The 16,498-nt window shown below is 37.3% G+C and overlaps 2 protein-coding genes across 7 annotated transcripts; one reads left to right on the top strand and one right to left on the bottom strand.

The window, feature by feature from the left end:
* Positions 1-1,331: 1,331 nt before the first annotated feature.
* On the bottom strand, positions 1,332-5,005 carry LOC102303847 (PMS1 protein homolog 1). Of its 6 annotated transcripts, none has more exons than XM_005925752.3 (5): positions 4,912-5,005; positions 3,613-3,756; positions 3,119-3,301; positions 2,921-3,023; positions 1,332-1,794 (listed from the first exon to the last, which is right to left on the bottom strand). In XM_005925752.3, exons 2-5 carry the CDS (start codon positions 3,742-3,744, stop codon positions 1,457-1,459), a joined length of 756 nt encoding a protein of 251 aa, XP_005925814.2. In that variant the 5' UTR covers positions 3,745-3,756; positions 4,912-5,005; the 3' UTR covers positions 1,332-1,456. The 6 variants fall into 6 exon arrangements, with proteins under 6 accessions (XP_005925814.2, XP_042078460.1, XP_042078459.1 ...); XM_042222526.1 differs by having other exon boundaries at positions 3,613-3,759; positions 4,912-4,989; XM_042222525.1 differs by having other exon boundaries at positions 3,613-3,759; positions 4,861-4,981.
* A 1,496-nt stretch (positions 5,006-6,501) lies between these two features.
* On the top strand, positions 6,502-15,183 carry LOC102304144 (ORM1-like protein 1). Its single transcript, XM_005925753.3, has 4 exons — positions 6,502-6,639; positions 8,240-8,419; positions 10,946-11,097; positions 11,984-15,183. The coding sequence occupies exons 2-4, from the start codon at positions 8,246-8,248 to the stop codon at positions 12,117-12,119; spliced, it is 462 nt and encodes a 153-aa protein (XP_005925815.1). The 5' UTR covers positions 6,502-6,639; positions 8,240-8,245; the 3' UTR covers positions 12,120-15,183.
* The last annotated feature ends 1,315 nt before the right edge of the window (positions 15,184-16,498 follow it).

Raw genomic sequence — 16,498 nt, 5'->3', positions numbered from 1 at the left:
AAAATAGTGAAGACAACTTAACTAACTGACAATCTAACAGTATCTAACAGTAATCCTAAAGAGGTTTTCAGAGTCTTGATACATGTCAGTGTTATCAAGATGGCTACAAAACAGTACATTTATTTTCAAATCCTTAATTTAATCAGTCTGTCTTACTGAGAAAGAGAACTCTTTATCAATAGAGACCTGTGTATAAAAAAGGTAAACAACAACACAGAGAACACACACATGCTGTGTTTTCATATCTTTGTGGGGACATCTAATTGACATAATGCTTTCCCTAGCCACTTACCCTAACCATCAAAAAATGAATGCCTAATCCTAACACTTAGCCTACACCTAACCGTAACCTAATTCTAACCCTGACACTAAAACCACATTTTGAGTCTCAAAAATGCCTTCAAACTTATGGGGACTTATGGGGATTTTGTCCCCATAAGGGCTGTTGGTCCCCACAAGCATAGTAGACTTCCAATTATTGGTCACCACTAAGATATGTAAACATGGTCTCTCTGACACACACAACCACTCTCACACTCTATACACGGTCACAAATAAAGTGAAAGAGTTGCAGATACAGCAGCTAGTTGCATCTATAGTCCCATCACACATACATGCCATATTAATATATAAAAAACTGAAGGGGATTTTCAGCTAAAGGGAATGTCATCTGAAGGCTAAGGCGGACACCTAGTGGTTGCATCAAGCTAAAGCTTTAAATCAGGGTGTTTGTATACAAAGGTGTTGTGTTTTTTTTGTAACCACAGTGGAATATGACTGATACTCCTCTCTATCTTTACTTGTATAAGCGTCTTAATCACTTCCTGGCCAAACTTGCGTGTGACATTAATCTCCAGTAAAGCAGTAAAGAGTAATATGGTGTGACTATTAGGGAAAAGTGCAATGTTACTATTTCTGTGGTCTTAGTTTTGAACTGCCAGCTATGGGAATGGATCCACGTTACTTCAGAATTCATAAGTTTGCTGTTTGAATCAAGCTTCAAATTGGATTCCTCCATCAGCAGATGGAGGAGTCAAATACCACCCTCTACCACCATCTGCACCACTTATTGGACAAGCTTACTACAATACAATACCTTAAGTTCTTTATTGTATTATATTTTGATTTTTATTCATTAAATACATCTTTCTTTTTTCTATTTAATTGTAATAATAATAAGGTGCAATAATAACAATGTGCAATAAGCATACACTTATTCTTCTATTTGTGTTGTGTTGTGTTGTGTTGTGTTGTGCCAACGTGGGACAGTTTTTCAATTTCATTGTACTATTGTATTATGTATGACTGTGAAATGACAATAAAGAGTTATCCTATCTTATCTTATCTTATTTAGACCCATTTTATTCTGTTATTTTTTTATTTTATTAAGCTTCTTTACTTAACAGTTTTAATTTGTCTTGGTATATAAATCTATGTTGCTGTTTTTTTTCTTTCATCAATCTTTCTTTTTCATTGTATTTTTATTTGCATTTTTTGTGGCTTTTTTTTTTATTACTTTAATAGCTGGTGTGTGCTCTGCCTTGCCTGTATGTACTAGCACTTTGTTTTTAAAGGTTGTATATAAGTAATGTTTATTTCTCTTCTTAAGTTGTGTGGACGAGTTACTGACCTTATTGTGAACGAGCATGAGTCTCAGCTCCGGTTTGATAATGGCGTAGGCCATCAGCAGATCCTGCACCTTCTTCAGCTCCTCTTTGCACTTCTTGGTAGAAGAGAAACACTGACGTCTCACTGGAAGGTTCTTAAAAAGTTTCATTACACTCACTGTCGTCCCTGCAAAAGAAACAGAACATAGTAGGTGATCTAAAATTATATTTTCATGCAACAATTAGAGTTGATAATATGGCAGACAAAAAAATTGCAAAAATTAAAAGTATGTACATAAATAAAATACTAAATGTATTAACACACCAAAAATAGCCTAAAAATTATATCTAAAGTAAGCTTAAAAACTGATGTAAACTGACATTTGTTTTCACTTGTTCTTGTATTTTTTTACCTTTATTAAACTCGTCCATTGATTTATATTCCTGTTTTATTATTCCATCATTAAAGGGACACTTTATACAATTAAACAATAAATAGAGTAACTAAACAGAGTATTTGTGTAATTGTAAATCTACTATGTTTTGCACAGTTATGGATGCAGACTTGCATTTTCCAATTTAACACACAATAAACAAGTGTACTTGTGTGATAGCATCACTGATTTATTATTTCCTATTTTTATAGATTTCCCTATTTATTTTTCTTTTTGTTACACATAACGAAGAAGAAATCCTTAAAAGAAGATTAAAAAGAAAATAGAGAAATAAATACACTTGAATTACTTCTATTTTATTTTTCTAAAGCAAATATAATCAAGTTAATCAATAAATGCACTAATCAATTAATTTCAAAATAAACTGGAAGTTAAACAGAGAGGAGAATAAGGAGAAAGGTTTTTTTTTATTTTTTTTATTTTGGTCCTCCATACAATCAATGTATTATTATTATTTATTTTTATCTTTCTTTATTATACTCCAATTTTTCCTGACCTTTGCCCTTCTCTATAGTGTTTACCTTACTGAACTATTTTTGGTTTGTCATATTTCATTTTAATTTTTCTTATTGAGCTAACCTATTTAAGAACTTTTGTGATGGGTGGTGTTTGATGTTTTTAAATTTTTATATTCATATTTCCATAAAAGTAAAACACTTCTATTTTTCCAATAATAATTAATGAACAGCACTGTTTATAATGTGTCTGCTGGCTGATTTTGTAAACATCAATATTAAGTTTCCTGTTCACCGGGATTAAAATAAATTCTGCCCTCATATCTGAAGCAACTTAATTTTCTTTTTTTAGATATTTTTTAAAAAGGAAGTTTTCCTTGTTGCTCTGCTGTCTGTGCCGTACCTTGACCTAAATGAGACGGCTTCTGGGAAACAATTTTCCCTGTCAAGTCCATTGTGTACTGGGTGCTGATTTCATCCTCCTCTGTCTTTGTGGTAACAGCCACCTGAAGGGAAATGACACAAAACTTCAGTTTAGCCACATTGAGGTGTCAGCGGCTGTAATTTACACAGCACGAGTGTTTGAGTTTTAATAGAACACCTCAGCCACAGCGCAAATGGAACCCAGCGCCTCCCCTCTGAAGCCGTACGTTTCCAGATGCTCCAGGTCTTCATGTCTGCAGATCTTTGAGGTGAAATGTCTCACAGCCATCACAGGAGTATCTACAGCTTTGATTCCTTGCCCATTATCACGAACCTCTACGCGGTCCAGTCCAAAATTTTCCTAAAATGTCAATAAAAGTAGTGCAACATGAAGGGAAATCAAACTCAAAGCTGTTACGATCTGAAGAGTGACTGCAGCAGCAGTCAAAATGCTCTAATATTAATGATTTATTTTCACTCACATCATTATTCATAATCATTGCATCATTAATGTTAAATAAATATGATTATAAATTCAAGTAAAATACACTAACAGGGGTAATTAACTGGAGGAAATCAGACTGGTTACTGCATTTGCTTCTGCATGAATCAAGGTTTTTAAATAAATTATTTTTTTTCCCCTGTAACATTAGCTGTAATTAAGTACTTTACCAGTTTAACATCAATGCTTGAAGCTCCAGCATCCAGGGAATTCTCGATCAGCTCTTTGACAACATTCACCACAGACGTAATGACCTGGGAGCTGGACAGCAGACGCACAGTGTCCGGGGGCAGCTGCTTCATGACTACAGTTATCTGCTAAGGTGAAACATCTGGATTTAGTGGCACATCTAGTCACAAGAATAATAGGAGAATAGCTGGCCAAGGGATAGCCCTTATAAACATGCTCCTGATCTTTCTTTTGATCCCTTGCAATAGTGGGTAACACCACATATTTGATTCGGCAGAGTATTATCCTGGATGTCCCCAAAAAGAGGATTTGTGTCCTCTGACCAATTTTATTGAATGTAATATTTATATGATCTTGGTTATCCACATTTTCAGTGGTGTCAGACTGCTTTAAGCTCATCAGATACATGCAATCTGCGCTGAAGTGGGGTGGACAAGTTCATAAAATTGTACACAAACATATAAAGAAAAACGTGTCCAAGTATTTCCCTTTCTTTCAGTGTACAGTACAAGAATATTCTTCTGTTTGTCGACACTCACTGTGTATTAGGGGCATGCATGATTCAAACTTTTTTAGTTTATTGAAGTCACTAATTAGATTTATTGTATTTATGTGATTTTTAAAAATCAGGAATCCTGTACAAAAATCTCAACCCAGAAACCTGCAGGTTACTCCCTAACTTTTTACACCTCCAGTCTTTATTTTAGCTGCCTGCTCAAACACAGCGGGCCATCCCAAGTAAGTGTTTATGAGTTCAGTCTCTTAACTTCTCTACATGAAACCCAAAGAAACGCTGAACCAGCTTCAGTGGACCCTCCTGCAGTTAAAATCTATACATTATCTACATTAATTAACAACTCTGCCTTGATGACTGTAGACGGAATCCTTAACTTTTCAGGCGCTTCTGCCAGAAATACTCGTTTACTGCTGCTGATTAAAGAAATAGTATTTACGGTTTGTAAAATTGGCTGCTCCTTGATACATGAAAACGTCCTTTTATATCGATGAATTAGTGATCACAGCTAACAGTAATTTACCAGTAAAGGCAGTCAAAAAAGCAACGGCACTAAGATATATTCACTTCATTTAAGGCACAATTTATCCACATTTCTTTAAACACAAAATGAAACTGTACTTTAAGACTAGCTAACTGCTCTCCAGACCTCCTTTAAGCTGCTCAGACTTGCTAGCTCAGATTTAAATTTAAATTTTAGTTCAAACTTACGTACAGATGTTACAAAGCCATAATTAGCTCAATAAAGCGGCTAAATAATACTAACATAAAACTGCTTCTCTGCTTCAATCGTTCATAACAACAGACACGGAGAACCACAGGCGGAAGTTACTGTTTTCCCGCCCCCCCTTCGCTGCATATTGATTGGCTATAAGTCAGGCGTAGGCGGAGTCTAAAGAGCAGTCTGCCCGGAGTTTGAGCTGGCAGTTTTGGGCATTGTTTTTCTTATTTCTCATTTTATTTACAAGAAATCTAAAAATCAGTCAATTTGTCTGTCGCACCATCTGCAAAACACAATTCATAGCAGGTCTCACTACCATCTTCTAAACGTTCCCTTTCACTCTTGATGTTATTCTCTGCACCTCTGCACCTGTGGCAGCTAACACAGAGAGACAGACAACCATTTGCACTCATACTTATGGGCAACTTATAATCACTTGTTAACCTTACCCCACTAAGTGGTTGTCTTTGGACTGTGTGAGGAAGTTGAGGTACCTATTTAGACATGGGGTTAACATACAAACTCCACAGAAAGACCTTCTTGGTGTTAGGCAACAGTGTTAACCATCATGCCACCCCATATTAAATTAAATTAAATTAAATTAAATTAAATTACATTAAATTAAATTAAATTAAATTAAATTAAATTAAATTAAATTAAATTAAATTAATGTTACCTGCTTGATGTGATGTGACATCCTGTGTGCAGGGATAAGAACAGGCATGCCATTTGGACATTTCTTTATTTTTCATTTTTTATGTATTTTTGATTGATTGATTGATTGATTGAATCTTTATTTTGAACATGTTGAAAAAGTACAACAAAATAGAATTAAAAGAGACAAATGAACAAAGCAAAACAAAAGGAAAACGAGCAACCACAACTCCAAATAACGTTCATGTTCAAAAAGGAGCAGGAAGAAGCATAAGCTTATTTAACCCCACCCCTTTTCCACTATCTAGTATCAACAGACTACAGAAATACCTCCTTGCAATTACATTATATGTTATGTGTAATTTTTTTAAATATATATATATATATATACACATATATGTTTCTATCTATCCATACATACGTATATACACATACGCACATATACACATTTTCAATAACCCCATTAACACCTCAAGGATACACAACCTACAAATATATATATTTATATACCCATACCAACATACCCGTGCACCCGCACACACATGAAAATATTAGACAAGAACACCCTATCAAATCTCTACCTTTTCCCTGTACCCTGTAAAAACCATATCCTTAAACCGCTTTTTAAACTTTTCATATTAAATTAACATTTAAATATTAAAAATAATTAAATTTTGTGTAACAGCACGCCACACTAGCCTTAAAATCACCCAGGAAGCACCAAGTTAACTTATGTTCACTGCACTTGTTATGAAAAATAAAATAAAAAATAAAAATTTATATTTAAATATTACATTAATATTTAAATAATTTATGAATTTAAATACATTTAAATAAATGTATTTAAACATTAAATAAATAACATGTATTCCCATAGTATTTGTTCATTGGCGTATTGATTGGTGTGAGCCGTTAGGGGGCGGGGAAACGGCCTTACAAGTCAAACCGTGGAGTTAAAAATACCCTGGGTAAAAACTCCCTAAATCCGCGTCTACTTCCGGTGGTGTCCGTCTACGTCGTGCCGTCTGCACTGTCTGGGAGCTGAGCACAACAGGAGGAAAAAGCGTTTCTCTTGCAGCAGTTTGTTCGTGCAAATACCTTCATTGCTTGCTACTAGCTGTAAGTCTCGCACTCTGGGATTGTCGGAGGTTTCTTTTCCTTTTTGTATTTAATTGAATTCAACTTGGTTTAGGAAGAGTGGTTATTCGGGGGTCCGGCTATATCCTGGGAAAAAACAATCAAGGGAGGCGTTCCGTGTTTATACAACTATTTGTGAGGGTTGGGTTGCTGCTAAATACCAGGTTTACACCAGTTTCATAACAAGTGCAGTGAACATAAGTTAACTTGGTGCCTCCTGGGTGATTTTAAGGCTAGTGTGGTGTGCTGTTACACAAAAGTTAAGCAGATAGTGACTTTTTTTTTTCCTGGGTCTTTCTGTAATATCATTTGCATGTCTGCTGACAAGAGCAGCAGTTAATGACCACAGTGAACACTATTTGAGACTAATATTAAAATTTGAGTCATTAACCGCCGCACTCAGTGCTGTATATATGTCATTTGTCCGTTAAAATAACGATGCACTTACTGGACTATGCTAGCTGTTTTAATAACAACTTGAGCTCTGATCTGTCCTTTATCTATTTAGAAAGTGTGTCAGAGGCCAAAGTTTAACCAGTTACATAAGGCCCTCCACCCCCGTTATTGTTATACCAAGTACTACAGACATACTTTGATAGTGTAATTTGATTTTCAAAATAACAGCTGCACCATATAGAGATAAAATTCATACAGTTACAGTCAGCTTGTTTTTTTCAGAGCTAAACCCGGTACATGCTGTTACTGTGATTATCTAATTATCAGCCACTTTATTAGATACATTCGGTATTACCTTTTTAAAGATTGGACATTTTTTGTAATCAGAGATGCTCTTGTGGATAGCTGTGATAATTATTTGAGTTAGTGTTGTTTTTAAGTTGCTGTTGTCAGCTCGAAGCAGATATTTCAACCATATCAACCAGATATTTTCTCTGGAGTCTTTTTTTTTTTTTCATTTTTGGAACGTCTTCTGTAAACACTAGAAATGGTTTTGTGGACATTTTTTAAATATGTCTAAATGCATTTCTGGCTAATTTACCGATATTCGTCTTAATGAGTGTTTTGACTGGTGTATCTATTAAAGGGGCCGAGTGTTGATCATAGTTGACCATCCTATTGAATTTGATTGTTTTTGTGGAGTTTTTGTTTTTTCTTTTTGTCCATGTTAAAATGCAGTCAGTTTAAAAGTTTCTGCCACTGAACTGCAACAAACCTTCACTGTTGTCTAAGAACTTAAAATTAGTAAATGTAAATGAGACTAAACACAATAGATTACAGTGAGTTTCACGGAGGAGTTAAGTGTGAGGAAACTCTCATTTTAAAAAGTTGGATTTATTCATTTATTTATTTTTTAGCAAAACACATCAGAGGTACCCATTTAGACATGGGGTGAACATACTCAATAAGAGGTGGATTAGTGATGCTGGATTATGGTGGTGTTATCTATAAATACAACTCCACCCCTAAATCCCTGCAATCAGTTTCTCTCCACCTCGATGCTCAGCTCTTTGAATTCAGTTTAAACATTCAACCTCCAGGTTTTTTAACACAAAACAGGTGGAATAGCTTTTTTTTAATAATGTGTATAACAGAAGTGATTTTGTGAATGTCTTTCTGTCCACAGACCAGGATGAATGTGGGTGTGGCTCACAGCGAGGTGAACCCAAACACCCGAGTGATGAATAGTCGAGGGATTTGGCTGACCTACGCACTTGGTGTTGGTGTGCTTCACATCGTGCTCCTGAGCATACCCTTCTTCAGCGTGCCCGTGGTGTGGACTCTAACAAATGTCATTCACAACTTAGTAAGTTCAGTTTTCTCTCATGCTGTGTCAGTGCTGCTATCTGAGCTTCAGAAACAAACCAGGCTGTTCAGGGGTTTTTCTACATAGAGAAAGGCTGTTTAGATGGTGCCAAAAGGAGCAACAAAAAATATGATTGAGGGGGGGGGGAAAGAATGCAATTCAATGCTTTGAATTGCATTGCATAAACTGAAATATGACATCTCTGACTTCCAGCTGCTGTATTTCACACAGGCGCTGGACAAGCCAGCTAAACTGCAGTGGTTTGGTCATGATTTTCAGTCTGTTCACGCTCCAAATGTCTTGCAGGAAATGCTCTGAGTTACAGCCCAAACTGACCTGGTGGGTTGAGCAGTAGTTTATTTCAGGTTTGCCAACACTCACTCACATGTGACACGCTTTCGTTAACCTGTTTCAGCAGCAGCTCTGATTCCAAATCTTGCACTTGCTGTGTCCAAAGACATGAGGATCTCGTGGATTAACTTTTATTTCCATTAGCAACGTCCCCAAAGCAACAGGAAAATCAGCATGTGCTCAAAGTAGAATTCATCCACTGCTAAAGTTTCTCTTATATCTTATAAATATTAATGAAAACCATCTCTCGCAGTTTCCCTGAAAAGTCCACTTCACTGGATATTAAAGTCTCTAAAATTTATTTGCATTTGTTTATTTTTAACAAGTACTCAGGAAAAATACTGACAGTGATGCGTTTTCTTTGTTTTGTTTTTTTTCTTTTAAGATGGAACAGAGCCCTACATCTTTGATAATATCAGATTTCTATAATCTGGTTAGTAATGGTCACATGTCACAGAAAAATGGTCAAATAATGCAGCTGTGGTCATCTACTGAAGGCCTTCTCTGAGCAGGACGATGTACTGATATTTTACTATACAGTATGTCTATTTATCTTGCTATGTTTTTTAAGATTCTAGTGGTGTCAAAATATATCACGTTGTCTTTTTGATTATTTTTACATAAGTGGGATGGTGAGGTCAGATGCTGATTTTGTTTATTTGTCTCCAAGTTTACTAAGGATCTGTATTGGTCCTGAAAAAGCCACATTGGTCAAAAGACTGAAAAAGTATTCGCCTCCAAGATTTCATTTGAATACATTTTCTTTTATTAGAGGGTTAATAAACAACAAAGTTAACATTTTTAAATTTAACAGATCAAAGTGAGGTCTTCAAAATCCTTGTTTTGTTCTAACCAACAGTCCATAGTTAAAATAAATAAATAATTAAAAAATAATTTTCTGTGTTTGGCAAGAAAAGCATTAAATTCTATGTAAAAGTGTAAAGTGTGCGTGTTAGTCCCATAGGGAAATAGTTCCTCTGCATTTAACCCATTCACCCAGTGAAGCAGTGGGCAGCCACCAGTGCAGCGCCCGGGGAGCAGTGTGTAGGGACGGTACCTTGCTCAGGGGTACCTCAGGGTAGCCGTTCAGTGGAGTCGAACCCCCGACCTTCCGATCATGGGCCACCACTCTACCTACTGAGCTATCCCCTATATTATTTCAAGAAAGTTTTGTGTTGATTCTGATTTCTAACGCTTATCAGTTTGATTCAGGAACCCTGTTTTGTCTTAAGGCGGTTTTCCTTGTGACAGCCTGATGACTGACCTATTATGATAATTTCCCCATGCCTCAAAGTCTGACAAGAGTGACCTTTCATTGCTCCATGGCTGGCCTCAAATGAAGAGAGTTGATGTGGGTGACGTCATCGAACAGTTTGAGCTCAAGGATTTTGAGCTCAAGGATTGTGTATCACAGCCAATAAGGAAGGCTATTAACAGTAGCGGCTGAGGTCAACTATAGCCTATTGTTTTCCACCACAATACACCATCAGTGTAGTGATTATTTCTTGGCCGTATGTCAGCGCTTCAGTTTCATTACATTTCCCTCTGTATTGCAGCTTTTTCCATCTAAAGCTCCAGTGTTTTGGACACAGACATGTAATTAGAACCTCCCAAGATGGCTAACTTATGAGGGGAATCCCAAAAGTAAGATATTTAATTTTTGGGAAATACAAACAACCATTTATTTTCCATAATAATCGCATAATTTTAAAGCTTGAAGACTTATTTTTCTACATAATCACCATTTTGGTCGATGCATTGTTGTAGACGCTGTGGCAGTTTTACAATGCCCATGTCATACCCGCTCACGGCCGCTGCAGAATTGCCTACTGGACAAATGTTCTTTCAACTTTGGGAACAGGTGGTAGTCACTGGGTCTGAAGTCCGGACTGTAGGGTGGGTGGGTGATGAAGTTCCAACAAAAGTTTGCCAGGAGATCGACATGGGCATTGTAAAACTGCATCGACCGAAATGGTGATTATGTAGGAAAAATAAATAAGTCTCCAAGCTTTAAAATGATGTAAATATTATGGAAAATAAATGGGTTGTATTTGTAAAACAATAGGAGACCTTACTTTTGAGATTGCCCTCGTAGTTAGTTGACAATAAGAGGACATCACATTTCTTTTTGGCCAGTCTGTCAGTACACTATTGACCGCAGTTTCCACTCCACAGGGAATGTATGTCTTCATGCATGCAGTCAAAGGCACCCCTTTTGAGACCCCTGACCAAGGAAAAGCCAGACTTCTTACTCACTGGGAGCAGCTCGACTATGGCGTGCAGTTCACCTCATCTAGAAAGTTCTTCACCATCTCCCCAATTATTCTGTACGTATTATATACCAATGATTCTGTCTGAACCTGTTGTCTTTAGACATGTACCTCTAACCCTGATAGTTCTGTAGACATTACCATGTGTGAGAGAATGCCAAGTGGAAACTTCTAGGAAAGTGACATGGAACTACCAAAAACTTTGAATCCATGAATGCCCGTTTGAGCCTGGCTCCAACAGTGACACAGACTCCCATGTTAAAATGCTCTACAGCAGAAATAAGATGTTTACAGCGTGCCACAAAAAACCTTTTAGTTTTTATGGTTGTACAATAGTAAACCATTAGCCATTGGTGGTAGACTCCACATCCTAGTAACTGCACAGAAAACTGTATTAATTAACAGATAATTAACACACAATTCTCTGGAAGGCACAAACTCTGTGGAGAGGTACAGCTCAGTGACTTCAGTTGGCTGAGGTGAAGCCTGGCTGCACATCTCAGCTTCCGCATGTGAGTCAGAGAGACTGTCCCTGAAAATAAAAACATCTAAGCATTTCTGGGCCTGAGCAGAGGATATGTGTGTCTTTTATTTTTATCCTATAAATGGTTTCAGGACTTTATTACCTGAACCATTTTACGTGATTAGGGGAGTTCCACAGGGTTCAGTATTGGGTCCAGTCTCATTCACATTGACCAACTATGATGTCCGTTTTTATGCTGGTGACATAGTTCTGTACTGTATAGTTGTTATGATAGTGTGAAAGACGGGAAACTATTCATAGAGCCCAGTGGCAGACTGGAAAAAATGTTTTACTTTTTGTGTCTGTGGAAAGTGACTTACTTTAGGAGGCGTTGTATTTATTTATCTATTTTTATTTGATTGAAACCAAAATGCTGCAATGTATTTCTAACACACTGTCTTTTTTTTCCCACCTTTACAGATACTTCCTGGCAAGTTTCTATACAAAATACAACACAACACACTTTGTCATCAACACTGCCTCGCTTCTGAGTGTCCTGATCCCCAAACTGCCACAGCTGCATGGAGTCAGAATTCTTGGCATCAACAAGTATTAATAATTGTAAATGCTGCGCCTCTCAGCAACTGAAGCTAATTCCTGTGTAGTCTGTACCGCCGATGTGTGTACCAAGTCATACAGTTTGTGTAACGGCCGCTGTTGTCGTATAGTAACACCAGAGGGGTGCACTACGAAACGAGGTACGTTGAGCCTAAAGAGTTTTCAGCGTCATGAAGGTAGCTCTGTTTTTTGTTTTGTTTTGGGTTTTTTTTTAAACCAGATGACTCAGCTCTGGGCGGAGGCTACATTCAATGTTTTTGTGTAACATTATCTGTTAATGAGCAGTACAGATTTTCAGCTGAGGTTATATATGCAAAACCTGTTGAGCCGTGTGTTTGTAATGCCCCCAAAGAAGCTGTGCAGTTTTAGTTGAACAAACTGTTACAGCAACAGGGATTTAAATGCATTAGGCTGGCAATGCAGAAAACGTGCTTTTATGTTTGTTCATAATTTCCTGCTGATGTAAAGCAGAGTAGAACACTGATTTGTCTAATATTCAGTCAGTAAACTTACTTCCACTTTGAAATGGCCAAAAACTCAAGTGATTTTCATCCTTTGTTATGGGACAGGGTCAGGCCTGAATGCACTTCCTGAGTTGTGTTAGGAATAAACTGCAGCAAAGAGAAAACACTGAGCAGTGTGTGATCGCAAAGCTCCACAGCTCTGCCCATGTTAATCAAAATTCTTAATATCTTTAACGTTTGCTGATCTCTCCTTCAAAATTGTTTCCTTGGACACCACTATGGCTAGTTTTAGATCACGAAATCCTAGAACTTGTTCCATGCATTTCCACCCCATAAATAAATCCTACTGGCACAAACTTATAACGACAACGACGTAACCCGAATTGGAAGGCAGTACCTGCAGTTGACCAGTGGTTCACCAATGATTCAGAGATTCTGCCCATCGTTATTTTTATTCCCATATAAAATATCCGATCCACTGCAAGAAATACTGTGGAAAAATGACTTCACAAACCTGCTGAAATGAAAGACGGGTTTTAAGGTAGAACTCTCATGGCGGTGGTAGAAAGGAAGGAAAAGATCACGCAAAGTTGTTTGGAAAAGTTGACAATGAGTGAAGGGGGCAACTAGAACAGGGTTCCTGCAGACTGATTTTGAAGGGTGTCTGAATCTGAAAAGGCATCCCTAGTTTTTATTAGTCTCAAATTTCCTCAGATTTAGAGAGGTAATTTAACGTCTTGAAATGTGGTTGGTCAGAGCAGTTGCATTGCTCGCTTTACTCAGAAATGAAGAAATGTAAATTTGCTGAATATTGGCTCTTCATCCAAGCATTTGTGAGTCACAATATGTTTTGTTCAGGAAGTGCCACAATGGGAATGAAGGTGCGGGGGAAAACCCCTACAAGTTTTGGTTCAGTTGCAAGCAGTTCTGACTAGTTGCCTTACATTGTTTACCTGCATAGCCTAGCTTTTTGCTCAACTACAACTACACAAGACAAACAACATGGATCTAAAGCAGTGAAATCTATATGTAACATTTCTTACCCTGTGGAGGCTTCATCTTTTTTGCACATGCATTAGGTTTTGTATAGCACTTTTTACCTCCTGAAGTCAGACATCCTAAAGCGTGTGTGGCAGAAAGCAAATTAGCCGAAGCTGTACAGAAGAGATGACCATTGCTTCCATGTCTGAAACATGAAGCCAGTGCATTAGTGCCTTATATCTGCAGGCTTTTAATGGTTGGGTATTCTGACTGCATAAAGAAGCCAGATTTTGTGGAAATTTTTGGAATAATTACCCTCCCCTCCCCCTATATCATCCACTTACTACACTTTCTATTTTTAAATATTTAAAACATGCAGTTTTTTGTTGTTTTTTTGTTTGTTTGTTTGTTTTTTAAATTAAGCTCCCCATCAGGGTCAGAGGCTATAGTTATGTGAATGACAAGCCAGTGCTACAGGAGTTGGTCAGATCCAGCCCATCCTCGTGGTGTCATAAAGCTAAGATGGCAACAGCACATACTTGCACAGACGCAAACTGAAATGAAAGTGGAAAAAGCTGCAATTCAGGCGAACTGGGAGTGATTCAGGACATGATACAGAAACGGTGTGAGGAGTCGAGACTTCCATGGAGCGATCAAAAATCAGCGTGCATGAGGAGGCAATGTCAAAGGGAATGGTTTCATTTTTTTTTTCATGGGCAGAGATTCAGAACTTTTGTATTGAGTCCCATCTTTGTAAGAAACTTTCTTTCTGGCCTGATGTTTGGCTGTAGTAATTATCGTAAAGTCTTCACTGCTCAGTGTGATCTGCTCCTTTTTTCTTCAACACAGAGTCGGGATAAACACATCTCACCTTCATGACACCTGTTATCTCTGAAAGGAGGCCTGGCTGTGTTCAGTTTGCTTTGTGGTGCATCCCTCTGGTTTAAAGATGATATGTCTGTACATGACAGGATGCCATACGCATTACTAACTTATGTGAATATTTAATGATGTATTTTCGGCCTGCGTCGACCTGGGCGGGCCCAGGCAACAGTGAGGCTTTAGGTTGAGTTTACTTTTCTTCCTTTATTTGCTCTCATATCACACACAGTGATGCAAATTGTGTTTCTAGTCACAAAGATGTTGCAAATGTATTTTTCAAATATGTCTTACTTTGTGAGGGTAGGAGCCCATGGCTCGCTGTTTACCGGTACAGTCTGGTTTTGTAACGGGTGTCAGACATTTTCGTGCTGAGGAAGAACAGAATCAAGCTCTTCAGGTGCATGATTTCCTTTGTGAATCATTTGTAACCAATCAGAACAGCAAGCGTTTCTCATTGTACTCTTTGAGTATGTGTGAGTGAATATTATGTCCTTTATGTAGAAATGAGACAGATTATTGTTGTCAGATTAAGTGTTTACTGAGGGAGCTCCACAGTGTCTTTGTGATGAACTTACACTCATGTAGCCACTCTCTTCATACTTTGAGGGATTATTTGATTTGTTTTTGTTTGTTTTTTTTGGCTATAATTGAGGCAGCGAGTCCTACTTTGTTTGGCCATAGCTTGTAGTACTTGATATTTCTGGTTCTTAATCTTATTAAAATGTTTGCCCTCCATCTACTCCGTCTCACGTCTTAATTGCTTCGAGTTTCTGAAGTTGACGACTACAATGAGGCTCTCAGGTACTTTGCCACAAAAGTATAAGCTGAGAAATTAGGAATTCTTTCAGGACCTATCAGAATTTCACAGATGTTACTCTTCAGTGCCTGAAGAGTAATAATCAGCTGTATTGGATACCTTTGTTTAGGAGTGCTATCGTCACAGAGCTATCAGGTTTCATCTACATAAAGGCATATTAAATAGGAGCTATTCTGTTTACTTCTACCTGCATGTCTTCATCCTTAGATTTTATTATTCAGTTCAAAATAATCCATATTTATCTCATCCTGGGTTTATCCTCAGTTTATCCCCTGTCCGAAGCAAGAAATTTTAGCCCCTTCTTTTTTAGGTCAACTTTTCCCTCACAACCAGAAGATTTCAACAGCCTGAGATGACCCATATTAGTGATACACCCTCTCTATAACTTCACATAGATCAATGAGTAGATGAAAACTGTGAAACAGAATTTGGAGCATTCTGAAGCCTGAGCTGGCCCTGTGGCCTTCAAAATAAATACACCACCTAGAACAAGTTACTTAGTTTAGTGTCTGCTTCATAAAGTTAAGCCAACATTCAGCTTGACTGTATCAGGCGTTTTTTAAAGTAACTCCTCATAGTTTAGTTTTAGTCAAATATAATCACCTAAGCTTAAAAACTAAAACACGTGGGGACAAAAACAGTTTGGTTAACTAAAATAAAAACTAGATTTTAGAAAAATTTAAAGTAACAGATGATTTCGTGAACTTGGAGAGCTAAAATAAAATTTGCAAATATGCTCAGTTTTACCATTTTTAGTTTTGAACATTTTATTGCATCTTGCCTGATGAGTCAGTGATGTCTACAAGACTGAGAGTCGACTGCTTTCAAAAAGTTTTCTTTTTATTGTAGTGTCTGTTTATCCTAAATCTTGCCTCTGCGTGGGCTCTTACATAAATAAAGCAGCTTATCTACTAACTGGAAGGTCACTGGTTTGATACCCAGCTACTCCAGAGTATCCTTGGGCAAGATACCTGAGTTGCTCCATCCTTGTGTGAATGTTGGGTTAAAAACACTTGTAGGACTGAGTGAACAAAATTGGTAGTAAGAAAGTGCTCAGAGTAGAAAAGCAATAGAAGTACCTGTCTATTTCAGCTACAGTGAAGGTGTCTTTTTCTGAATCTAAATCATCGGTGTAATTTGAGTCTAAATTCTAAATTAAAAACTAATCAAATAAATATCAAAGAAATACTGCTTGGGATTTTCTCCAGAACTTTCCTCTAACTGAAGTTGGAA

The sequence above is a fragment of the Haplochromis burtoni genome, unplaced genomic scaffold, assembly GCF_018398535.1.
Source record: "Haplochromis burtoni strain Fernald_Lab_line unplaced genomic scaffold, NCSU_Asbu1 Contig_87, whole genome shotgun sequence".
Lineage (NCBI taxonomy): Eukaryota > Metazoa > Chordata > Actinopteri > Cichliformes > Cichlidae > Haplochromis > Haplochromis burtoni.
The sequence above is the reverse complement of the archived record's forward strand: the minus strand, read 5'-3'. Positions and strand labels throughout refer to the sequence as shown.

Coding starts and splice junctions, on each gene's coding strand:
- LOC102303847 (XM_005925752.3), bottom strand. CDS start 3,744: ATGAAGCAGCTGCCCCCGGACACTGTGCGTCTGCTGTCCAGCTCCCAG. Junction 3,024..3,118: donor CCATTTGCGCTGTGGCTGAG/GTGTTCTATTAA, acceptor ATTTCCCTTCAG/GTGGCTGTTACCACAAAGAC. Junction 1,795..2,920: donor GCCGTCTCATTTAGGTCAAG/GTACGGCACAGA, acceptor TTTCTTTTGCAG/GGACGACAGTGAGTGTAATG.
- LOC102304144 (XM_005925753.3), top strand. CDS start 8,246: ATGAATGTGGGTGTGGCTCACAGCGAGGTGAACCCAAACACCCGAGTG. Junction 8,420..10,945: donor CAAATGTCATTCACAACTTA/GTAAGTTCAGTT, acceptor TCCACTCCACAG/GGAATGTATGTCTTCATGCA. Junction 11,098..11,983: donor ACCATCTCCCCAATTATTCT/GTACGTATTATA, acceptor CCACCTTTACAG/ATACTTCCTGGCAAGTTTCT.